The sequence below is a fragment of the Scyliorhinus canicula genome, chromosome 2, assembly GCF_902713615.1.
Source record: "Scyliorhinus canicula chromosome 2, sScyCan1.1, whole genome shotgun sequence".
Taxonomy (NCBI): domain Eukaryota; kingdom Metazoa; phylum Chordata; class Chondrichthyes; order Carcharhiniformes; family Scyliorhinidae; genus Scyliorhinus; species Scyliorhinus canicula.
In genome coordinates this window covers 245971281-245997059 of record NC_052147.1, presented here as the reverse complement: position 1 = coordinate 245997059, position 25779 = coordinate 245971281, and the positions used below count along the sequence as shown (strand labels likewise).

The 25779-nt window shown below is 49.7% G+C and overlaps 1 protein-coding gene across 3 annotated transcripts in view; it reads left to right on the top strand.

Moving 5' to 3' along the window:
• LOC119962084 (histamine N-methyltransferase-like) overlaps positions 1–25779 on the top strand; it is a 233759-nt gene that overhangs the window by 36363 nt on the left and 171617 nt on the right. For 2 of the 3 annotated variants that reach the window (XM_038789939.1, XM_038789936.1), the window contains one exon: positions 786–1290. The exons of the other annotated variant lie outside the window; for it this stretch is intronic. In XM_038789939.1, coding sequence (XP_038645867.1) covers positions 786–1126 — 341 coding nt within the window. In that variant the 3' untranslated portion in view covers positions 1127–1290. Of the gene's footprint in view, positions 1–785; positions 1291–25779 lie in introns of those variants that run through there. 3 annotated transcript variants of the gene reach the window in all.

Below are 25779 nucleotides of genomic sequence, written 5' to 3'. Positions count from 1 at the left end.
TTTAAACCTTAAATGTATTCAGTGATCAGGCCTCCACAGCCTCCTGCGGTAAAGAATCCCACAGATTCACTGTACTTTGAGTGAGGAAACTTTTCCTCATCTCAGTCTAAAAGACCCACCCTGTATTTTGACACTGCATCCCCTGTATCTAAACTCCACAACCAGGAGAAACCATCCTGCCTGCATCGAGTCTGTCCTGTCCTATCAGAATTTAATACCTTTCAAAAATATCTCCTCTCACCTTTCTAAACTCTAGTGTATATGGGCCGATTCAAACCAATCTCTCCTCATAGAACAGTCCTGCCAACCCTGGTATCAGACTACTGGACCCCCGATGCACACCATCTATGGCAAGTATATCTTTTCTCAGGTAGAGAGGCCAAATCTGCATGCAATCCTCCAGGTGTGGTCTCACCAAGACCCTGTATAACTGCAGTAAGACATCCCTACATCTGAACTCCAATCCTCTTGCAATGAAAGCCAGCATACCATTTGCCTTCCTAATTGCTTGCTGCACCTGCCTCTCTGCTTTCATTGACTGGTGTGCAAGGACATCCAGGTACCTACGTGCATCCACACTTCCCAATATAACACCATTTGAATAATATTCTTCCATTTGGATTTTCACACTAAAGTGTATAACCTCACATTCAGCCAGACTGTACTGCATCTGCCATGCGTTTGCCCACTTACCCAACTTGGCTCAATCACCTTGAAACCTCCTCATTTCCACATATCTGCATTTCAATTCATTTTGTTTCACAATTATATTTCACATGCTGCAGATGATGGAGGATGGCAGGCACTTTGGGAAAAAGCTGGATCCCGTTTTCCCACCAAAATTGACTTCCCTGGCGTCCGAAAAGTGCTTGATGAAATGAGAGTGAAGTATCAGAAGTATGAGCTACCCTCTGACATGGATATCACAGAGTGTTTCATTGAAGGGAATGAAAATGGGGAACGTCTGTTGGATTTCCTCACTGAGGTAGCTGACTTCATGAAAACTGCCCCTCCAGATCTGAAGGCTGAGATGCTTCGTTATCTACGCCATCCTGAGTGCTCAAGAGAGGAAAATGGGAAAATTATGTTCAACAATGATTTGCATTTCATCATGGTTGACAAATAACTTGATTCTATGTGTCATCCATTACCCAGTTAATTTCACTCAGAATTGGTTGAATTTTATTATCTTTTCTTGCTGCAGATTTGTTGGCATTAAGATCAAGTTAGTCTTGCATCATGTTTGCATCAAAGCTTTAAATAAATTTAAAAATGCTGCTCTTAAATTTATAAAACAGTTCTTCATCAGATTGAAAATTAAAAATCCTATGTTAATGACTGCAGGTTTAAAATACCATCCAGTAACAGTAATTTTCCCCAGTTAGCTGGACAGCTGGTTTGTGATGCAGAGCGAGGCAAACAGCACTGGTTCAATTGCGGTACTGGCTGAGGGGGATTCATGAAGATCCACCTTCTTAACGTTTCCCTCGCCTGAGGTGTGGTGATTCTCAGGTTAAATCACCACCAGTCAGCAGCGCCGGCCCTAGGGTTGCTGGCGCCCCGGGCAAGCTGAACTTGGCACCCTTCGGGGGGGGGGGGGGGGGGGGGGGGGGCGCGGGGGGGGGGGGGGCGGAGGTGGGGGGCGGGGGGCCGGGGGGGGGGGGTGGCGGAGGGGGGGGCCGGAGGAGGGGGGGTGGAGGGGGCGGTGGCGGGGGGGGGGGGTGGGGGGAGCAGAGTGACCTGGTACATGATCGGGACCCACCGATCGGCGGGACGGTCTCTCTGTCGGCAGGCCTCCTTTCTTCCACCGGCGAGCCTGGATCCATTCGCCATGTTTGTGCGGGGCGGCCTGGGGGAGGGCGGCCACCGCGCATGCGCTGGTTGGCACCGGCCCAACTGCGCATGCGCGGGACCAGAGTCTTTGACGCGGCGCCGGGTCTCTGACGCCGTTCACGCACTCCTTGATTGCGCCCCCGAGCACATGGCGCCCCGGGCGACTGCCCAAGTTGCCGGTACCTTGAGCCGATTGAGAAGATTGGTTATTCAAAGGCTTTAATCATCAGAGACCTGAACAGCTGCCGAGAAGTGTGCTCACCACATGCTGCCGAGTGAGCCTCATCTTATATACCATTTCCTGGGGGCGGAGCCAGAGTCGGAGTCCCCCAGGGTTCCAAGCCCGGTCTTAAAGGGCCAATGTATTAAAGGCAAGGTACAGTTACAGCAGCTACTGATACCATTCATCACACGGGGAAAAGGAACGAATTGTAGTGGATTATAGCCAGACCATAAACCGCTTTACGCAACTCGATGCGTACCCACTTCCCCGCATCGCGGAAATGGTGACTCAAATCGCCCAGTACGGGTATTCTCCACGGTCGACCTAAAATCGGCCTATCATCAACTCCCTATCTGCCCAGAGGATCGCCCCTACACAGCTTTCGAAGCAGCCGGTCGGCTGTTTCACTTCCTCTTTTTTAAAAATAAATTTAGAGTACCCAATTAATATTTTCCAATTAAGGGACAATTTAGTGTGGCCAATCTACCTAACCTGCACATTTTTGGACTATGGGTGAGAAACCCACGCAAACACGGGGAGAATGTGTAAACTCCACACACAGTGACCCAGAGCCGGGATCGAAAATGGGACCTCGGCGCCGTGAGGCAGCAGGGCTAACCCACTGCGCCACCGTGCTGCCCAGTGTTTCACTTCCTCAGGGTCCCTTCTGGTGTCACAAACGGAGTTTCTGTTTTCCAGAGGGCAATGGATCAAATGGTGGACCAGTACGGCTTACGGGCTACCTTCCCGTACTTGGACAACGTCACCATCTGCGGCCATGACCAGCAGGACCACGACGCAAACCTGAGGAAGTTCCTCCAGACTGCCCGGGCCCTCAAACCTCACATATAACAATGAGAAATGCGTGTTCCACACAACCCGGATAGCCATCCTTGGCTACGTCGTGGAAAACGGGGTCCTAGGCCCAGACCCCGACCGCATGCGTCCACTTAAGGTGCTCCCCCTCCCCCGTAGCCTCAAGGCACTCAAACGGTGCTTGGGGCTTTTCTCCTATTACACCCAGTGGGTCCCCAGATATGCGGACAAAGCCTGACCACTCATTAAGACCACGGTTTTTCTCCTGACGGCTGAGGCCCAGTCGGCCTTCAGCCGTATCAAGGCCGACATCATCAAGGCCACCATGCACGCGGTGGACGAAGCCATTCCCTTCCAGGTAGAAAGCGACGTATCAGATGTCGCCCTGGCTGCTACCCTCAACCAGGCGGGCAGACCAGTAGCTTTCTTCTCCAGAACCCTCACCGCCTCGGAGATTCGGCACTCTGCAGTCGAGAAGGAGGGAAAAGCCATAGTGGAGGCCGTGCGGCACTGGAGGCACTACCTAGCCGGTAGGAGGTTCACCCTCGTCACCGACCAGCGGTCGGTCGCCTTTATGTTCGATAACGCACAACGGGGCAAAATAAAGAACGACAAAATTCTGAGGTGGAGAATAGAGCTCTCCACCTATATGTACGATATTAAATATCGACCGGGGAAGCTTAACGAGCCCCCGGATGCCCTGTACCTCAGCACGTGCGCCAACGTGCAAAAAGACCTCCTGAGAGCCATCCACGATGACCTCTGCCACCCGGGGGTTACGCGGCTTGCCCATTTCATCAGGTCCTGCAACCTACCTTACTCCATAGAGGAGATCAATGTTGTGACTAAGGCATGCCAGATCTGTGCGGAGTGAAAACCGCAATTCTATCGACCAGACAGGGCCCGCCTGATAAAGGCCTCTGGGCCCTTTGAGCGACTCAGTGTGGACTTCAAAGGGCCCCTCCCGTCCACCAACCGCTTCCATTTTGCTGTCCCCTGCCCCGATATGACCTCGGCCTCCGTGATCAAGGCACTGCACAGCATCTTCACACTGTTTGGTTTCCCCGCTTATATCCATAGCGACGGGGGTACATCGTTCGTGAGCGATGAGCTGCGTCGATATCTGCTCAGCAAGGGCATCGCCTCGAGCAGAACGATGAGCTGTAACCCGCGGGGAAACGGGCAAGTGGAGAGGGAGAACGCGACAGTTTGGAAGGCTGTCCTTCTAGCCCTATGGTCAAGGAGTCTCCCAATTGCCCGCTGGCAGGAGGTCCTACCTGATTCCCTACATTCCATTATGTTGCTCCTCTGTACGGCCACGAAGGAGACCCCTCACAATCGTTTGTTTGTCTTCCCCAGGAAGTCCCCCTCTGGAGTCTTGCTTCCACGTTGGCTGACGACTCCGGGACCAGTCCTACTCCGGAGACACGTGAGGAGCCATAAAACAGATCCAATAGTCGAGAGGGTCCAACTGCTACACGCAAACCCTCAATATGCCTACGTCGAGCACCCCGACGGCAGGCAGGATACCATCTCCCTGCGAGACCTGGCACCCGCTGGCTCTCCCACCGACCCCGCCGGCTTCACCACCGACCCCCCCCCTCCTACCGACGCTCCTCTCCCCGCACCGACTGCCAACCCTGACAGCGCCCCCGCCACCCACCATAGCGCCCCCTGCCCCCCCCCAACTGTGGCCGGCACCGATCACCCTAATCAACCCGGATCCCCCCCCCCAAACCCCACCCCCCCGCTCCAAGGCGGGCAAAGGCTCAGTCAACCGTGCTCCCGGATATACCATCATCAAAACCGACCGTATCCACGGCACCACCACCGGAGCGGAGAAGATCAGCACCGACGGTCAGACCACCCAAAAGACTGAACTTGTAACTCCACTTAACCCCCGACGGACTATGTGTTTTTTTAAACAGGGGGTGAATGTGATGAATGGTATCAGTAACTGCTATAACTGTACCTTGCCTTTAATACATTGGCCCTTTAAGGCAGGGCTTGGAACCCTGGGGGACTCCGCCTCTGGCTCCGCCCACAGCAAACGGTATATAAGATGAGGCTCACTCGGCAGCATGTGGTGAGCACACTTCTCGGCAGCTGTTCAGTTCTCTGATGATTAAAGCCTTTGAATTACCAATCTTCTCTCGTGTGTCGTAATTGAGGGTATCTCAACCTGTAATCCAGAGACAGAGATAATGCTCTGGGGTCCCAGGTTCGAATCCCACCATGGCAGAGGGTGAAATTTCAATTCAATAAGAAGCTGGATTTAAAAGTCTAATTATGACCATGAAACCATTGCCGGTTGTCGAAAAAACCCAGCAGGTTCACTAATGTCCTTCAGGAAAGGAAATCTGATGTTGTTATGTGGTCGGGCCCATATGTGAATCTCGACCCACGAAGGGATGCTGTTGATTCTTAAATATCCTCCACTGAAATGGCCTAGCAAGTCACTGAGTTCAAGGGCAATTAGGGATGGACAACAAATGGTGACGCCCACATCCCAAGAAGTAATAAAAAAACATTCCCCATTACTCGTTGCAGTAGCAAATCTTCCCTTCTTGGATATTTACACATAAGGTGAGAAAGGAGCCCTCTGTACATGGTATGCAATCCATTCCCTTATCGCTTCAACTATCTCCACTGTTTAATTAATATCAGAGTGGGTTTAGTCTCCTGTGATGATTATTCACCTCATATGTTTGATCTTAAAAGAAAATGGAAAATAGACTTTGAGTGAATAGCATAAGTCAATAAAAATACATTTAGCTTGTTATGCTTTTGCAATAGTACATTGCTTTCAGATGAGTGGAAATTAATTAAAATATATCTGGACTTTTGAAATTTAAAACAAGTAAATCCTATCAGATTCAATGCAGCTGATCTACTTCTATTGAAAATGTGCTGTAATGAATTCATGGACAGAAATGTTGTGTATTTCCATTCAGGTGAAGTGGACATGAAAATTCTTGGCAAGGTTCAATCCAAACATCCTGGCCTTTCTATTTACAATGAAGTGGTGGAGCCAAAATCCACACCAAATCACCAAATACAAAGGAATGTGTTTTCATGTGAAATCAACAGTTTTGTTTCAGCCATTAACTCATCTTTTATTTGTTTCCTGTTGTGACCATGGGGTGGAATTCTCTGTTTCGGAGACTAAGTGGGATGATGGGCAGCTCCAGCGTACCTTTCCCGCCGACCAGAATGATGGGTTCCGGCACCACATTCTGTGCTTGGAACCTCATTAATTATGCACAGGAGTGTTCACCTCTGAATGACCTGGTGTGATGACAGCTGATTAGTCCACCTGCCCTCAGCTGATGTGTTCAAAGAGCCTGACGCCATATTTAAACGCCAGTCCAGCACACTCCTATCACTCTCCCCAGCTCACCTGGCTTCACCAGTCCATGCAGGATGTCCACCAAGTAAAGTCCAGCAGCTTCAAGAAGAACTCTGTTCTTTGATTCAACCACTTTTGCCCAAGGCCATACCCTGTGAAGCTCCCATGCTCCACCTGTACCTCTACCCACCGACTCTGGAGTCTTCACACTTCACTTTCCTGTAAATAATGTGGTATTCCGTTGACTCCCTTGTTTTTTAAGCTATTTAGGCAGGCAAAGAGTGGTTCAGCTTCCCCATTGGTCTTCTCTCCGCCTTCCATTGTTTGTTATCTTCATCCACATCCTTACCCCTCCACATGCCATTGTCAGCCTTCGCCCTACCCATTGCAAATTCTCGCACAGCTCTCCTTGCCCACCTTGTGTTCGTCAGGTCTTCACCTGAACCAGAGGGGTACCAATATCCTGGGGGGGAGATTTGCTAGTGCTCTTCGGGGGGGTTTAAACTAATTCAGCAGGGGGATGGGAACCTAAATTGTAGTCCCAGTGTACAGGATGTTGAGAGTTATGAGGTCAGGGATAGGGTTAAAAGTTTGAAAGAGGGCACCGGCAAGCAGGACGCTGGTTTGAAGTGTGTCTACTTCAACGCCAGGAGCATCCGGAATAAGGTGAGTGAGCTTGCAGCATGGGTTGGTACCTGGGATCTCGATGGTGTGGCGATTTTGGAGACATGGGTAGAGCAGGGACAGGAATGGTTGTTGCAGGTTCCAGGATTTAGATGTTTCTGTAAGAACAGAGAAGATGGTAAAAGAGGGGGGGGTGTGGCACTGTTAATCAAGGAAAGTATTACGGCGGTAGAAAGGACGCTTGAGGACTCGTCTACTGAGGTAGTATGGGCCGAGGTTAGGAACAGTAGAGGAGAGGTCACCCTGTTGGGAGTTGTCTATAGACCTCCGAATAGTTCCAGAGATGTAGAGGAAAGGATTGCAAAGATGATTCTCGACAGGAGCGAGAGTAACAGGGTAGTTGTTATGGGGGCTTTAACTTTCCAAATATTGACTGGAAATACTATAGTTCGAATACTATAGATGGGTCAGTTTTTGTGCAGTGTGTGCAGGAGGGTTTTCTGACACAGTATGTAGACAGGCCAACAAGGGGCGAGGCCACATTGGATTTGGTACTGGGTAATGAACCGGGCCAGGTGTCAGATTTAGATGTAGGTGAGCACTTTGGTGATAGTGATCACAACTTGGTTATGTTTACTTTAGCAATGGGCAGGGATAGGTATATACCGCAAGGCAAGAATTATAGCTGGGGGAAAAGCAATTATGATGCTATTCGGCAAGATTTAGGATGTATAGGATGGGGAAGGAAACTGCAGGGGATGGGTACAATCGAAATGTGGAGCTGTCTTTGTCGACAGGAATAGTGCCGGAAGTCTGGAGGATAGCAAATGTTGTCCCCTTGTTCAAGAAGGGGAGTAGAGACAACCCTGGTAATTATAGACCTGTGAGCCTTACTTCGGTTGTGGGTAAAATGTTGGAAAAGGTTATGAGATAGGGTTTATAATCATCTTGAAAAGAACAAGTTGATTAGCGATAGTCAACACGGTTTTGTGAAGGGTAGGTCATGCCTCACAAACCTTATTGAGTTTTTTGAGAAGGTGACCAAACAGGTGGATCAGGGTAAAGCTGTTGATGTGGTGTATATGGATTTCAGTAAGGCGTTTGATAAGGTTCCCCACGGTAGGCTATTGCAGAAAATAAGGAAGTATGGAATTGAAGGTGATTTAGCGGTTTGGATCAGTAATTGGCTAGCTGAAAGAAGACAGAGGGTGGTGGTTGATGGCAAATGTTCATCCTGGAGTTCAGTTACTAGTGGTGTACCGCAAGGATCTGTTTTGGGGCCACTGCTGTTTGTCATTTTTATAAATGACCTGGAAGATGGTGTAGAAGGATGGGTTAGTAAATTTGCAGATGACACGAAGGTCGGTGGAGTTGTGGATAGTGCTGAAGGATGTTATAGGATACAGAGGGACATAGATAAGCTGCAGAGCTGGGCTGAGAGGTGGCAGATGGAGTTTAATGCGGAAAAGTGTGAGGTGGTTCACTTTGGAAGGAGTAACAGGAATGCAGAGTACTGGGCTAATGGCAAGATTCTTGGTAGTGTAGATGAACAGAGAGATCTCGGCATCCAGGTACATAAATCTCTGAAAGTTGCCACCCAGGTCAATAGGGCTGTTAAGAAGGCATATGGTGTGCTAGCCTTTATAAGCAGGGGGATTGAGTTTCGGAACCACAAGGTCATGCTGCAGCTGTACATAACTCTGGTGCGGCCGCACCTGGAGTACTGCGTGCAGTTCTGGTCACCACATTATAGGAAGGATGTGGAAGCTTTGGAAAGGGTTCAGAGGAGATTTACTAGGATGTTGCCTGGTATGGAGGGAAGGTCTTACGAGGAAAGGCTCAGGGAATTGAGGTTGTTTTCGTTAGAGAGGAGAAGGTGAGAGGTGACTTAATAGAGACATATAAGATAGTCAGAGGGTTAGATAGGGTGGACAGTGAGAGTCTTTTTCCTCGGATGGTGATGACCAACACGAGGGGACATAGCTTTAAATTGAGGAGTGATAGATATAGGACAGATATCAGAGGCAGTTTCTTTACTCAGAGAGTAGTCGGGGTGTGGAACGCCCTGCCTGCAACAGTAGTAGACTCGCCAACTTTAAGGGCATTTAAGTGGTCACTGGATAGACATATGGATGAAAATGGGATAGTGTAGGTCAGATAGGCTTCAGATGGTTTCACTGGTCGACGCAACATCGAGGGCCGAAGGGCCCGTACTGCGCTGTAGTGTACTATGTTCTATGTTCTAGGTCAGTAACCTCCTCTGCCTCCACCTTCCCCTCCCTTTCAAATTGTACACCACCCCCTTGTCAAACCTTGGACCTTTGTTGCAGTGGTTGCATGAGTCCCACAGCACAGTGCCGTCTAGATAGGCACAGGTGTGTGGCACCGGGGGTGATGTGGGTGTGGAGGAGGGGTGGTGGAGAGGGGAGTGGGAGGTGAAGGGGTACTGAACTGAGACAGTACCACAGCATTGTCTATGTGTCAAGCAAGACCAATTCTGCATGGAGTGGGAGGGCAGGAACCAGTCTGCCCAGACAGAGTGGTGAATGGCACAGCAGGGGCAAAGCAGCACTATGGCAAAAAGTTTTCTTGCACTGACCATAAAGTGCGCAATTATTTTTCCCAGTTAAGGGGCAATTTAACATGAAAATGAAAATCGCTTATTGTCACGAGTAGGCTTCAATGAAGTTACTGTGAAAAGCCCCTAGTCGCCACATTCCGGCGCCTGTCCGGGGAGGCTGGTACGGGAATCGAACCGTGCTGCTGGCCTGCTTGGTCTGCTTTAAAAGCCAGCGATTTAGCCTTGTGAGCTAAACCAGCGGTTTAGCTCACAAGGCTAAATCGCTGGCTTTTAAAGCAGACATGCTGATTTAAAGCAGATGCTGACATGGTCAATCAACTTACCTGGCGCATGTTTGGGTTGCAGGAGTGAGGCCCACGCAGACATTGGGAGAATATGTAAAGTCCACCTGGGCCAGAATCGAAACCTTGTCCTCGGCGCCATGTGCCCAAACAACTGTGCCACCACTTAGCCAACAAATTGAGGACTGCCTTGTGCATGCCACTCTTGAACAATCAGGTTTGACAATGACGTGATTTCATGTTGGCATGATGTAAGATCGCAAGTCCTGACAGTACACTGGTGGGCAGCTGGTGTATTGGCATTCATAAGATGCAAATGATGTTCGCGTAATCTGCCAGTGGATGACTGACCTGCCATTAACATGCCATTGGGAGAATTGCAATATAATTTTTTGCCAGCAGTTTTCCAACTTTTTGGCTCTTGCCACATTTTTTGCACCCACATGCCACCAAAGCCATAGGCAGGTTGGCAGAATACCACCCCATGTGTGGCTGAGATATAAGTGATCTTTTGACTATTCATAGAACCAGTAGTTTCTTGTAACCAATGTGAAACGACTGCTGACCATTTTTGACAAAAATAAGTTAATCGTGGATGAATTATTATCGTCTATAATTATGTTCATGATCATCAGGTTAATATTGCATCACCGGTGAGCATGCCGCATGCCGTTGGAAACAGCCTCAGTACGTTACCTGAAGGCCCTTCCCTGATGCTCCGTCCACGATGGGTTGACTTCCCAATGGCATGGGGTTCGTGTGCTCTGTGTTTCCGTTAACTATGCTGAATCGGGGAGGGGGGGGGGGGGGGGGGTAGACCCGGCAATTCTATGGCTGTATCTGCAGTGAAAGCCGGGAGTTTTACGTGGCGCGGTTGCCAGCCCCCGGGTCGGAGCATTGGTGTGGGTGGGGAGGGGGGGGGGGGGGGGGGGGGGTGTGTGCCTACCTTTTGGTCGTAATACGAGACACATGTTCCAGATATAGCCTCAAAATCGGAGAATCCAACCCATAGATTCTAAAATGGGGATCCCGCCCCTAATATTTTCATTAGCGAACAATCCGAACGGCTGGTTTTACTCAGAGCTGACTGAGGGACCTGAAACAGGCTTTTGGTCCTGTACAATGATAATTTTTCTTCACAAATATGGTGGGTGATAGGCTTTTGGCAGTTAGTGTGCGTGCTCTTGCCGCCTGCTATATTGCTTATATGGGCTGTATCTTTTTTAGATTCATTTATGGGATGTGGGCATCGCTGGTCAGGCCAACATGTATTGTCCATCCCTAGTTACCCTTCAGAAAGTGGTGGTGATGAGTTTCCTTCTTGAATTGCTGCAGTCCTTCAGGTGTAGGTACACCCACCATGCTGTCGGAGAGGCAGTTCCAGGATTTTACCCCAACGACAATGAAGGAGAGACAATATATTTCCAAGTCGGGATGGTGATTGATTTGGAGGGGAACCTCCAGGTGACGGGGTTCCCAGCAATCTGCTGTTCTTGTCCTTCTAGATGGTAGTGGTCGTGGGTTTGAAAGATGCTGTTGAAGGAACCTTGGTGAGTTACTGAAATGAAATGAAATGAAAATCACTTATTGGCATAAATAGGCTTCAAATGAAGTTATTGTGAAAAGCCCCTAGTCGCCCACATTCCGGCGCCTGTTCGGGAAGGCTGTTACGGGAATTGAACCGTGCTGCTGGCCTGTATGGTCTGCTTTCAAAGCCAACGATTTAGCCCTGTGATAAACAGCCCCTGTGCCTCTTGCATCTTGTCGATGGTACACAAGGCTGTACTGTTCGTCAGTGATGGAAGGTTTGAATGTTTGTGGAAGGAGGAGCAATCAAGTGGGCTGCTTTGTCCTAGATGGTGTCAAGCTTCTTGGGTATTGTTGGAGCTGCATTCATCCAGGCAAGTGGAGAATATTCCATTACACTCCTGACTTCTGTCTTGTCGACGATGGCAGGCTTTGGGGGTCAAAAGGTGAGTTACTTGCCGTAGGATTCCTAACCTTTGACCTGCCCTGGTAGCCGTAGTATTGATATGGCTCGACCAGTTCAGTGTCTGATCAATGGTAACCCCCAGGATGTTGATGTTGGGTGATTCAGCGATGGTAATGCCATTGAATGTCAAGGGACGATGGTTAGACCCTCTCTTGTCGGATTTGTCATTGTCTGGCACTTGTGTGGTGCGAATGTAATTTGCCACTGGATATTGTCCAGGTCTTATTGCATTTTAACATGGATTGCTTCATTAACTGAGGAGTTGTGAATCGTGCTGACCATTGTGCAGTCATCCGCAATCATCCTGGTTTGATGCCGGGTAGTCCATCCAGTTTCATTTCTTTTTTGTCGTGGTTGAATACAACTGAGTGGCTTGTTAGGCCATTTCGGAGGGCAATTAGGAGTCAACCACATTGCTGTGGGTCTGGAGTCACAATCAGGCTGGACAAAGGGTCATCTGGACTCAAAATGTTAGCTCTTTTCTCTCCTGTTGGAACCAACAATTCTACGGACACGTGCTTGTAGGATTAGAATAGCGGTTTTAATATACTCACAACAGAGCCAGCCGGTTAGCCATTGAACTTTCGGTGAACTGGCCGGCTGACCATGTGGCACTGAGCTTTTATACAGGAGTTTCCGGGGGAGGAGTCCTGGGCAGAGCCAAGGGAGAAGCCCCATACAACTCGAGCATTCCCAGAGCTACTCCCCCTGGAGGACAGGTAGTGCAACTGCACTTACAGTACAGACACATGTATATACAGATTATAATCCGTTGTGAATCAAATTCACCACATTCACCCCCTGTGAAAAAATCGAGTCCAGCGGGGTTAGTGGCTCACAGAGTTAGTCTGTCCGGTGGATGAATTGTTCTTTTCGATCTGCGGAGCACCGGGGTTGCAGCCTCTTGCAGTGTCTGGGTGGGTGTTGAGAGCTGGGGTACGATGGCAGACTCCGGGGCGGGTCCTGTCCGAACTTTATACACCCCTGGCTCGACCGGAGACTGGGGGCGCTGGCGGCGGGCTGGTTCTGGCTCATGGAACCGGTGGGGTGAGCTTGCGGAATCGGGGGCGCGAGGGGGCGGCAGCATAGGGAACGGGGTAAGGGGTTCCTCAGTGGGGGTAGGGGGGGGCTGGATCCAGCGGGTGCCAGGTCCCGAAGGGATACTGTGTCCTGGCGACCATCCGGGAACTCCACAAATGCGTACTGGGGGTTGGAATGGAGGAGGTGCACCTTTTCAACAAGGGGGTCAGTTTTGTGCCCCCTGACGTGCTTCCTCAGGAGGACCGGGCCTGGTGTCCTCAGCCACACCAGAAGTGAGACTCCCGTGGTAGTGCCCCTAGAAAAAATGAAGAGTCGCTCGTGAGGGGTTTGATTTGTAGCTGTACAGAGGAGGGATCTGAATGCGTGGAGCGCGTCTGTGAGGACCTCTTGCCATTGGGAGACTTGGAGTTTTCTAGACCGGAGGGTCAGCAGGACGGTCTTCCAGACCGTCGCGTTCTCCCTCTCCACCTGTCCGTTCCCCCTGGGGTTGTAACTGGTAGTCCTGCTCGAGGCGATGCCCTTGTCGAGCAGGACTGACGCAGCTCGTCGCTCATAAAGGACGAACCCCGGTCGCTGTGCACGTAGCTGGGGAAACCGAACAGGGTGAAGACACTATGTAGGGCCCTAAGGACTGTGTGGGAGGTCATATCAGTGCATGGAATGGCAAAAAGGAATCGGGAGAACTCGTCGATGATGTTGAGGAAATAAATGTTCTTGTTAGTGGAAGGGAGTGGCCCTTTAAAATCAATCGCAAGGCTTTCAAAGGGCCTAGAAGCCTTGACCAGGTGGGCCCTGTCTGGTCTATAGAATATTGAGGGACCCACTGGGCGTAGTATGAGAAGAACCCCAAGCACCGTTTGAGGACCTTGGGGCAATGAGGGAGGGGGAGTTCTAAGAGGGGGCGCATGCGGTCTGGGTCTGGGCCCAGGACTCCATTCTCCACGACGTAGCCGAGGATGGCCCGTCTGTTTATGCGGAAAACGCATTTCTCCTTGTTATAAGTGAGATTTAATTTCTGTGCCGTTTGGAGAAAACGGTGGAAGTTGGCGTCATGGTCCTGCTGGTCATAGGCGCAGATGGTAACATTGTCCGGATACGGAAACGTGGCCCGCAGCCCGTACTGGTCTACCATTTGGTCCATTGCTCGTTGAAACACCGAAACCCCGTTAGTGATGCCGAAAGGGACCCGGAGGAAATGGAAGAGGCGGCCATCGGCCTCGAATGCCGTGTAGTGGCGGTCCTCCGGGCGGATTGGGAGCTGGTGGTATGCAGACTTCAGATCCACCGTGGAAAAAACCCGATATTGGGCGATCTGATTAACCATGTCTGCAATTCTGGGGAGGGGATACGCATCTAGGAGCGTAAAGTGATTTATGGTCTGGCTATAGTCGACGACCATGCATAATTTTTCCCCAGTCTTGACGACCACCACCTGAGCTCTCCAGGGACTATTACTGGCCTCTATGATCCCCTCACTGAGCAGCCGTCGGACCTCCGATCGGATAAAGACCCTATCCTGTAGGCTGTATCGCCTGCTGCGAGTAGCTACTGGCTTGCAATCTGGAGTGAGATTGGCGAAGAGCGGAGGGGAGGAGATGTGCAGCGTGGTTAGGCTGCAGATAGTGAGTGGGGGCAGGGGCCCGCCGAAGCTGAGGGTGAGGCTCTTGAGGTTGCACTGGAAATCTAGGCCTAATAAGAGTGGCGCGCAGAGGTCGGGCAGGACATAAAGTTCAAATTTAGAATAACTAGCGCCTCGAATTGTGAGCGTAGCAACGGTGCGTCCTTGGATTTGGACTGAGTGGGAGCCCGAAGCGAGGGCGATAGTTTGGCTCACCAGAAAAATAGAAAGCGAACAGCGTCTTACCAGTTCTGGATGTATAAAGCTCTCGGTGCTCCTGGAGTCAAAGAGGCATGGCGTGCGGTACCCGTTGATATGGACCTCCGCCATTGAACTTTGTAGGTGCTTGGGGCGGGATTGATCCAGGGTGACTGCGCTGAGTTGCGAGTATTCGGCGGCTCGATCTGCTGAGCTGGAGTGGCCCCGTGATGACTACCCTCTGAGTTCGTAGTCGTCGAGGTGAGTTTCAGAGTTTGAAGGGGATGGATCCCAAGATGGCCGCCCCCATGAGTCGCACATGGCTGGCCGCATGGAGGAGGATTGCCAAGATGGCCGCCCCCATGAGTCGCACATGTCGGGTGGGGGCGGAGTCGGCATACACGCTGCAGCATTTCGGGGCCTGCAGGCCTGTGAATTCAGGGAACGGGTGCTTTGAGCCGTGGGAGGGTTAGAGGCTGGGGATTTCTTCGCCAGATACACTCTGGCATCGTGTCCTTTTCGCCCGCAGCTGCTGCAGGTTGCGTTACGGGCTGGGCAGTGCTGCCGTGGGTGCTGGCTTTGGCCACAGAAATGGAGCAGCTGAGTAGCTGGCTGGGGCAGCAGAGTAACTGGCTGGGGCAGCAGAGTAACTGGCTTTGGCAGCGCGGTAGCTGGGGGGCCGTGCGGCACAGGCTCGGGGGGGACTGTTGGTCGGGGGTCCACGATGAGGTCGCGGGGTCCACGGGAAATGAGGTGAGGCTGCGGAAGGAAACTTCCATTGTGGTAGCAGCCTCCACAGTAGTGTCTAAGTCCTGGGCCCCCTTTTCTAGCAGTCTTTGGCGCACATATTTAGATCGCCACGAAAACGTCCCGCACAGCAAGCCCCCTATGATCCACCGCGGTAACGGCTTGATAATTACAGTCGTTGGAAAGATTGTTCAATTCCCTTACAAACTCGGTTAGCGTTTCTGTAGGCCGCTGACGGCGAGTTGTAAACACGTGGCGTGCATAAACCTCGTTAATGGGCCTAACGTACATTTTGTCCAATATTGCCAGCGCTGCGGTGTACGAGCCGGCCGGATTTAGCTGTGTGGAGATTCTGTGGCTTACCCTCGCGTGCAGTAGGCTGAGTTTTTGTTCCTCCGTCGTTCCGGCGGTGCTGGCTTCTGCCAGGTAGGCTTTAAAACATCTCAGCCAGAGGGAAAAATTTTCCTTAGCTTCTGCATCCTCTGGGTCGAGTTCTCGGCATCCGGGCTTGAGGGCTGCTTCCATGATTTCTTCGACTGTTTCCTGAGTATATTAAATTGTTGGAACCAACAATTCTACGGACACGTGCTTGTAGGATTAGAATAGCGGTTTTAATATACTCACAACAGAGCCAGCCGGTTAGCCATTGAACTTTCGGTGAACTGGCCGGCTGACCATGTGGCACTGAGCTTTTATACAGGAGCTTCCGGGGGAGGAGTCCTGGGCAGAGCCAAGGGAGAAGCCCCATACAACTCGAGCATTCCCAGAGCTACTCCCCTGGAGGACAGGTAGTGCAACTGCACTGACAATACAGACACATGTATATACAGATTATAATCCGGTGTGAATCACATTCACCACATCTTCCTACAGATTTTCCAGCATTTTCTCTTTTGGTTCCTTCATCTCTCTAATCCCCCTCTCCTCCCATCCCCGGAATTTCATTTTCATTCTCTTTGGATCGAATCTGTGATTCCCCGTGATTGGCATCACCCTCGAGCCCAATCCAAACCAAATGTACTGCTGGAATTGCCTCCAAATCTTCAGCAAGGCCACCACCCCACTGGACTTCCTTTGCCATCGGGAGTGGCGCCATTGCCAGGTCAGCAACACTGGCCGCTTATGCGAACCCGCCTCCATCCTTACCCACAAAGTCTCCACTCTCTATAAACCCGTATCTTCTCCATGTTCATCGGCCAGTAATAGTACATCACTTAGGGGCGGCCTAACCCCCGCCTCACCTTCATAAACCTGCCAACTTTCCCTGCTGAGGGCAGCACGGTGGCACAGTGGTTAGCATTGCTCCCTACGGCGCTGAGGACCCGGGTTCGAATCCCGGCCCAGGGTCACTGTCCGTGAAGAGTTTGCACATTCTCCCCGTGTCTGCGTGGGTTTCACCCCCACAACCCAAAAGATGTGCAGGGTAGGTGGATTGGCTGCGCTAAATTGCCCCTTAATTGGAAAAAATAATTGGGTACTCTAAATTTTAAAAAAAAAACTTTCCCTGCTGAAATGAATGAAGTACAGTAAGAAGTCTTACAACACCAGGTTAAATTCCAACAGGTTTGTTTCAAATCACTGCTCCTTCCTCAGGAAATCTTTAGGGAGACTAAACTGCGACCTCAGGTTGCTGGGGGAATGGAAGCTGATTGAAACTGAAAGCAAACAGATCTCTCTCAGAGATGCACTTACAACATTGTAGGATGCTTTGGAGAGTCTTGTGTCTGTGAGGTAGCTAAATGATGGAAACCCGAAGACAGTGCTGAGCAGCAGGGATAGTAAAATAATGTTACTGCCGCCCCTTCAGTTATTTTACCAGAGCCATTCATGCAGTGCACATGTTACCAATTGGTCAGATGGAGGAGAATCTGGGGAATCCACACCAGCAGACCTGGTGTCACCTAATTTAAAGAAATTCTTCAGAAGTGCACCCTTTTGGTGATATCACATCCATGAAACAAGGATGGAGTAAAGCTCCTGTGTCAGAGGTGACTCAATTAACAAATGCTACATGAAGAAATGGAATTGATCTTTACCTGTAGAAATTAAAATAGAAAAGAACTTGGTGACTGGATATGCTGCCAGGTGTACTGAGGGGTTTTCTGGTAAATCTTTGAAATCTATCTTTGTGGTATTGGTTATTAAAAGTGTGGTTTATTGCAATTATTGAGTACAATTTGCCTGTTAATTAATGTTTAATTTATGTTTCTTTTAGTTCGGTTGTTAATGTATCATTTAGATGAAGTGAATTCTTGTCCATTGATTTCTTCCAGTGGTTTTTCTTTTTGTTAGTTTGGTTCTTTTAGTTAATGTACAGGGAATATAACAAAATCCAGAGCTTAAGGAGGGGAAAAGACCCGACAATTGGAATTTTGAAAGCCAAAGTTTGAACTGAATTGGGGATAGCTTTCCCACAAGGAGCAATCCAGAAGGGGTTACGTTTGGGGTGTGGGACAGGGGTGTGGTGCCCAGAAGGAAAAATAAACAGTAAAACTGTTTTTTCCTTCTGGGTGGACAGTGATGCAAGGAAGTGGTCAGGGATGGCTTTATCTGTGATTGGTATACTCAAAGTAGCAAGACCATGTGAGATGACAATGTCATGGGGTGGCTGTGAATATGGATTGGAGAGTTTGCATCGAGGAAGAGATTAAGGCCGGACAAGAGGACAGTGCTAGTGAATTATGAGCTAAATAAAACTAAACTAAATAAAACTAAACTAAATAAAAGAAATACTAGACTTTAAATAACCCTTATACTCCCTCAGTCACCAAACTCTCATTGTAGCACTCAAATGCCACAAGCTCAGCACTCAGTGCAAACGTTAATGTGGTTAATGTGGACATGCTGAATTTCCTTAGTTTCCTGAGGAAGTATAGGCACTGTTGTGCTTTCTTGATGTAAGCGTCGACGTGGGTGGACCAGGACAGATTTTTGGAGATGTGCACACCTAGAAATTTGAAACTGCTAACAATGTCCACCTCGGCCCTGTTGATGCTGACATGTGTGTGTACAGTACTTTGCTTCCTGAAGTCAGTGACCAGCTCTTTAGTTTTGCTGGCATTGAGGGAGAGATTGTTGTCGCTGTACCACTTCACTAGGTTCTCTATCTCCCTCCTGTATTCTGACTCGTCGTCATTCGAGATCCGGCCCACTATGGTCGTATCATCAGCAAACTTGTAGATGGAGTTGGAACCAAATTTTGCCACGCAGTCATGTATGTGCAGGGGGTAGAGTAGGGGGCTAAGTACGCAGCCTTGCAGGGCCCCGGTATTGAGGAATATCGTGGAGGAGGTGTTGTTGTTCATTCTTACTGATTGTGGTCTGTTTGTCAGAGAATCGAGGGTCCAGTTGCAGAGTGGAGAGCCAAGTCCTAGGTTTTGGAGCTTTGATATGAGCTTGGCTGGGATTATACTGTTGAAGGCGGAGCTGTAGTCAATAAATAGGAGTCTGATGTAGGTTTCCTTGTTGTCGAGATGCTCTCGGGATGAGTGGAGGGCCAGGGAGATGGCGTCTGATGTGGACCGGTTGCGACGGTATATGAATTGTAGTGGATCAAGGCGTTCTGGGAGTATGGAGCTGATGCGCTTCATGATCAACCTCTCGAAGCATTTCATTACGACTGAAGCCAGGGCCACCAGACTGTAGTCATTGAGGCACGTTGCCTGGTTCTTATTTGGCACCGGTCTGATGGTGGTCTTCTTGAAGCAGGTGGGGACCTCAGAGTGGAGTAGGGACAGATGCCCATGAACAACTCTGCCAGCTGGTCCGTGCAGGCTGAGTGCACGTCAGGGCCCATCGCCTTCCGAGGGTTCACTTTCAGGATGGCCGATCTGACTTCGGAAGCTGTGATGGTGGTTATGGGTGAGTAATGGGCTGCTCGACAGCAGATTGTTGGTTTCCTGCTCGAGCCGAGCATAGAATACATTGAGTTCATCAATTAGGGGTGCGCTGCTGCCAGAGATAATGTTTGGCTTCGCTTTGTAGCCCATTATGTTGTTTAGTCCTTGCCACAACCGCCAAGAGTCTGTCTGTGACTCTAGCTTGGTTTGATATTCTCTCTTGGCATCTCAGATGGCTTTCTGGAGGTCATCCCTGGATTTCTTGTATAGGTCAGTGTCATCTGATTTGAAAGCCTCAGATCTGTCCTTCGGTTGTGAGTCAATCTCGTGATTGAGCCAGGGTTTCCGGTTATGGAACGTACGTACTGCTTTCTTTGGCACGCAGTAATCCACACATTTGCTGATGAAGTTTGTGATGGTGGTGGAATACTCATTTAAGTTGGTCACTGCGTTCTTAAATATGGACCAGTCCACTGTCTCTAAGCAGTCACGTAAGAGTTCTTCTGTTTCCTCAGACCAGCACTGCTCAACCTTCTTAGCTGGATTCTCCCGCTTGAGTTTCTGCTTGCATGCTGGGAGAAGGAGCACTGTCTTATGGTCTGATTTCCCAAAGTGCGGTCGTGGGATGGAACGGTAGGCGCCCTTGATTTTTGAGTAGCAGTGGTCAAGAGTGTTGTCGCCCCTGGTGGGACAGTAGATGTGTTGGTGGAATTTTGGCAGTGCACTCCTGAGGTTGGCCTTGTTGAAGTCTCCAGCCACGATGAACAAGGCCTCTGGGTGTTCCATTTTGTAGTTGTTTATATCTGTGTACAGTTTGTCCAGCGCCTTCCTCACTTCTGCCTGGGGTGAGATGTCGACCGCTGCGATAATGGCTGAAGTGAACTCACATGGAAGATAGTATGAGCGGCACTTCACAGTCAGGTATCCAGGTCCAGGGCGCAGTAGGTCGCCAGGGTTGCCACATCCAAGCACCAGGAGGAGTTCATGAGGAGGCACACCCCTTGCCCTTTGCTTTGCCTGATGATGCGGTGCAGTCCGACGGTGAATTGAGAAGCCTTCAGGTTGTATGGCACAGTCTGGTGAGGCAGGGGTAAGCCATGTCTCTGTGAAACAGAGCACACAGCAGTCTCTTACTTCCCTCTGAGAGGAAAGTCTGGCGTTAAATTCATCGAGCTTGTTTTCGATCGCTTGGACGTTTACCAGGAATATGCTGGGGAGAGAGGTCTTGAAACCACGTTGCTTCTGTCTAACCTGCAGACCACCGCGCTTCCCTCACTTCCTCAGTCAGCAGCTGCGGCTGGATGATTCTGGGATCCGATGGGAGAAGTCTGACCTTGTGGAAGGTAGGTGGTTGCGTCTGGTGGGGTCCAGGGCGCTGGCATGGACTAGGGCGTTGGATACATTTTCAGGGTCGTGTCTGGCAGGGTCCCGGGCGCTGGTTGAGGTAGAGGGGTTGCTCAGGGGGCATGTTTGCGATCCGGATGGGTCCTGGCGTTCTGCGGGCATAGGAGTAGCATGTTCGGATCGTCGAGCAGGTCTCCACCATTTTGGGGATCATGGGTATTGGGCAGGGGCTTCCTGAGGCAGGTTAGGCTGGGTCCCATGGTCTGTTCCCTTCCTGGGCGCTCCAGGGTTCGGGTCTTTATGTAGGCCCGGTCGGGTCTCCATATGGATTTTTCTTTCTTCCATCTCCACGTAGGTCGGGTTGCTGGGCGGGCCTCTCCGGGTGGGGTCGCTGGACGGGTCTCTCGGGGTCGAATTGAGCCGGGTCTCATCGTCGGGGATCGGGTCGGGAGCTCCGAGGACTGTGCCGGGCGATCCGGGAGCTGCCGTCGGTTTTTAGGCCAGGTTGGGATCTCCGAGGTCCGGGTCGGCTCCAAATCCAGGTTGGGGCTTCACTTCCGGTTTGGGCCCGATCCACTTCCAGGTCGTGGAGATCAGGTCGCGTTGGGTCAAAAGGTCTCCACTGACCTCGGAGGATGTTCAAGCCTGCAAGAAAAGATAAAAGAGAGAGGTTCGTAATAATGTTAGTCTTAGAATTAAATATTGAAAGATTAGAATGAGTATAAGTCAAGTAAAAAGTGGATCTGTTGGGGAGAGCTCGCAGAGAGTCGCCTCGCTCCGGCGCTGTCTTCTCTATCACCCGATTGAGCTTGGCCATATCTAGATACTTGATGAAACGGCTGGGGCAAGCGGTTGTCCAAAGGGATGGTCTGGGTGGATTCCCAGGTGACCAGAGGCTCTCTGAGCATTCAAAGGACACAGGCAGCACTCAGCAGTGAGAGTAGCCTGGAGCCTGTAAGTATGATCAAAGAGCTGCATTTAAAATACATATTTCAGCAACGATGGTATAAGCCTGGCCACTCTGATACCGAGTGGGACATCCCGAGTCCACAGACTTGGCTCCAAGTTTATTCCCGCTGCCGCTCCTGACACAGGCAGCAATTCCCCAGCAAGCCCGATAGTATTTTAGTTTTTTTCAGAGTTTGTTTTGCCTCTTACCCCCCCTCCACAATCATGGCACTCTATCTCTGCTTGTAAATACTTGATGTGGAGATGCCGGCGTTGGACTGGGGTGAGACTTCTTACTGTAAATACTTGCACCAATTCACCCCAGTGAGACCTCCGCCTAAGAGGGATGGGGCATCGCGGAGGGGTGGAGTATGAAGTGTTCAAGCCGCAAATGATATTAAAATCCATGCAAATGATGGTTTTGCACCGATCCACTGGCACTGGATGCAAACTTCGATATCGCTGTGAAGGAGAGGGCTGAGCATGGCGTTGAAATTGGTGCTGGACGTAAAACGGATTTTTTTCCATTTCGCGCAATTCTCTGTCCAATCACGTTGCCCGCTTCTGCGTTGGGGAGTGGAGAATTCATCCCAGAAGCATCACATAAGCAAACTGTTTGCTAATATTTCATGACCATGAAATATTTGAAAGATTTAACATTAACCTGGTGAAGCAAGAATACATTTTAGGAGAAGAAAATTAATAGAACTTTAGGTGCAATTAACAAAAGGACCCATTACTTAATTGAACAAAAAACTTTCCAAATAATTCCTTTAAAGAACCATTGGCGCGATCCAATGGCCGCACTGCACACAAAACGCAATGCACTGCGACACAGCACAGCTGATTAAAACCGATTGACCCCACTTTTGGGGTCTACTCGGCTCACAACACCTCGAGAGATCCAAAGCGATTTTGCGAAGCGTTGCAATGTAAATCCCGCCCATTGTCGGTGGGATCACTTTTTAGCAAATCTGCATTTTCAAGCAAGCCAGCTAGTCTCACTCTAATATGCAGATTCCCGAGGCTTTGGCATTCATCCCCTTTGCCTCGGAGACCTTGAGCGAGCGCCGTTCAGCACAGTTCTCCACAAACAGGGACCAAACGGATCGGTACTAGTGGAGGTCTCACAGGGGATTGGAGGCCCCTAGCTGCCTGTACTTTGGGAAGGGTGATACCCTGATGCCCCTTGTGCCTCCTGCGTACGATGGCAGTGTGATCGAGCCTGCTGTACATGGCAAGGGTGTTTGGGGGTGTCGGGAACCCTCCCATAGTGTGTTTGATCCCGGCCCCGGGTCACTGTCCAGGTGGTGTTTGCACATTCTCCCCCTGTTTGTGTGTATCTCACCCCCACAACCCAAAGATATGCAGGGTAGGTGGATTGGCCACGCTAAATTGCCCCTTAATTGGAAATTTTTTTTTAAAAGGAAATGAGAGGGAACCTTATGGAGACATAAGATTCACAGGGGGGCTTGACAGGGTAGATGCGGAGAGGTTGTTTCCCCTTGTGGGACAGTCTAGAACCAGTGGGCATAATCTCAGACAAAGGATTCACCCATTTAAGAGCGATTAGAAGGAAATGATCCTCTTTGCGGTTCATGAATTCTTTACCACAGAGGGCGAAAGAGGCTGAATCGATAAGTATGTTCAAGGCTGAGACAGACAGATTTTTTTTTCTTTATAAATTTGTCATAATATACAGCAGTATATCATGGTGCAGGCACACACTGATGGACACACACAGGGACCAATAAACATGTACAAACACCGCAGCCAATCACCAGTTAGAATACACACACTATAAAGGCAGAGGGCACCATGGTTCCCGCTCATTCTGGGTGCTGCCTCTCAGTGTAACAAGAACTCATCCAGCCCAGCACAGACTCATACCACGTGCTGAGAGAATCAACTGGTTCGGACAAGGCTTAGGTCTCTAGTTTAAGTTAGCATTATTTAGACCCACAGTCATCGTGTGTTAGTTAGTTAGAAGTAGTTAATAAAATTGAGTTGAACCTTCATCAGTGTTGGAAGTGTCTGTTCATCTCTCAAGTCTACACTAGCCAATACTTCAAAATTTAGAGCACCCAATTATTTTTTTCCAATTAAGGGCAATTTAGCATGGCCGATCCACCTAATCTGCACATTTTTTGGGTTGTGGGGGTGAAACCCAAGCAGACACGGGGACAACGTGCAAACTCCACACGGGGCTGGGAGTCGAACCCAGGTCCTCAGCGCTGTAGTCCCAGTGCTAACCACTGCACCACCGTGCTGCCCGACTGACAGATTTTTAATCAACAAAGAATCAAAAGTTATGGGGCTAAGGCGGGAAAGTGGAGTTGAGGATTATCAGAGCAGATCAGTCATGAGTCATGACCTCACTGAATGGTGAAGCAGACTCGATGGGTCAAATGACCGACATCTCCTCCTACATCTTATTGTATTTATAAGTACAGAGTACAAACTGGGAAACTCTTGTAGTAATATAATCAGGGCCTAGTTTTGAGGCTGATTACATTGGATATCTTAAATTAAAGAGTTGGGATCTTTAAAAAGCACAGTCTGCAGAAGGCTGCAGAATCTGAATATACAGAACTCAGACCGGCTGCGGGGGGGGGGGGGGGGGGGGGGGAAGGGGGGTAGGGGGGGGTGGGGGGTGCGTGTCTGGAACAGTCCCTGAATAACCCATCCACCCTTGTTGTACAAAATCAGAATAGAATGGGTGTAATTGGTCAGCTGTGGCCAGATCTCAGTACAACTCTTTGTAAATCTATTCTTTTTATTGTTGTGAAGGGCAAGCTGTTTTGAAAATAATTTTCACATTTAAAAAAAGATGAAACTGTTGCTCTGTGGATGAGGAACTTGTGAAGAAAGCTATTGTTTTTGCAGAGTTAAGAATTTAAATTTGAAATATCACTGAACAAATGTGATGCCTTGGGTATTATGGCGATGAAAGCTTCTCTTGTGCACAAAATATTTGCTACACTGACAGCACGGTAGCCTTGTGGCTAGCACAATTGCTTCACAGCTCCAGGGTCCCAGGTTCGATTCCGGCTTGGGTCACTGTCTGTGTGGAGTCTGCACATCCTCTCCGTGTGTGCGTGGGTTTCCTCCGGGTGCTCCGGTTTCCCCCCACAGTCCAAAGATGTGCAGGTTAGTTGGATTGGCCATGATAAATTGCCCTTAGTGTCCAAAATTGCCCTTATTGTTGGGTGGGGTTACTGGGTTATGGGGATAGGGTGGAGGTGTTGACCTTGGGTAGGGTGCTCTTTCCAAGAGCTGGTGCAGGCTCGATGGGCCGAATGGCCTCCTTCTGCACTGCAAATTGTATGAAATTGGCACACAAAATGAACTGGAATTAAAATGCAGCGACCTTCAGGCTGCGGTAAAAGTCTTATAACTAACAGGGAAAGAAAACAGGACCTGCGCTACAGATCATACCAAATTCCTGCACGAGATAGGCAGATTACAGTCCCAATTGGCAGTTAAAAGAGAAGTAATGTCCGGTGTTGGAGGGAAGTGAAGCTTAGAGTCTGTTCTAGACTGCGTGGAGTTGTAAAAGTTGTGTTTGTTCGGATTTGCTGCGTGCACACAGGCGAGGCAAGTTCTGCTGCTCGCCTTAGCTCGCAATAGTCAGCTCTGATCATAGTCAGAATTACATGTATATATATTTCAGGTTCTATCAGATTTACAAGTATACATTGATGTCATCAATTCAGACTCTGAACAGCACTCTGCAGTGCTTATGTATGCCAAACCTTCGCTGTGTGCAATGTACCCCCTGGATCCAGTTCGATAGACCTAGTCCTCCTGTACTGTCCCCAGGGATTCAAACCTGCAACTGTCCTCAAAAGGTTCCCTTTGTTCAACTCTCCTGAGGGACAGCCATTATGAATCTCATCCCTCTCTCAATCGCTTTGTCGCCTAGCCTGGTGACCACATGCCTGTCCCTATGTAAATTTAAGAGATTTAGTCTATCTAGGGAGGAAAACAGATGCCGCGGATGGTTCCAAATCGCAAGTCTGTGATGTCAGCTTTTATACCATCTATTGAATCCCTTGCCAATGTATCGCAAGCCCTGCCTTTCTCTTGTACTCCTGTGGTGTTAATTATTCCTGCTGATAGTATATCTAAGCTCGCACTAGCCCTTCTCCTTGTAGGTTTATGGCAGCCAGTGCATATTCAGTCCCATAAGCCCCGTACTGCAGCCCTTTTCCTACTTCGGCTGCTATCCAGGAGGCATAAATGTTTGCCTCAGCTAACTGTGCTGAATTCGTGACGAAATATGCGCTGCCAAACAACCCCCAATACTGCGTTTGCTCCGTCTGTATAACTTTGATTGTGGGG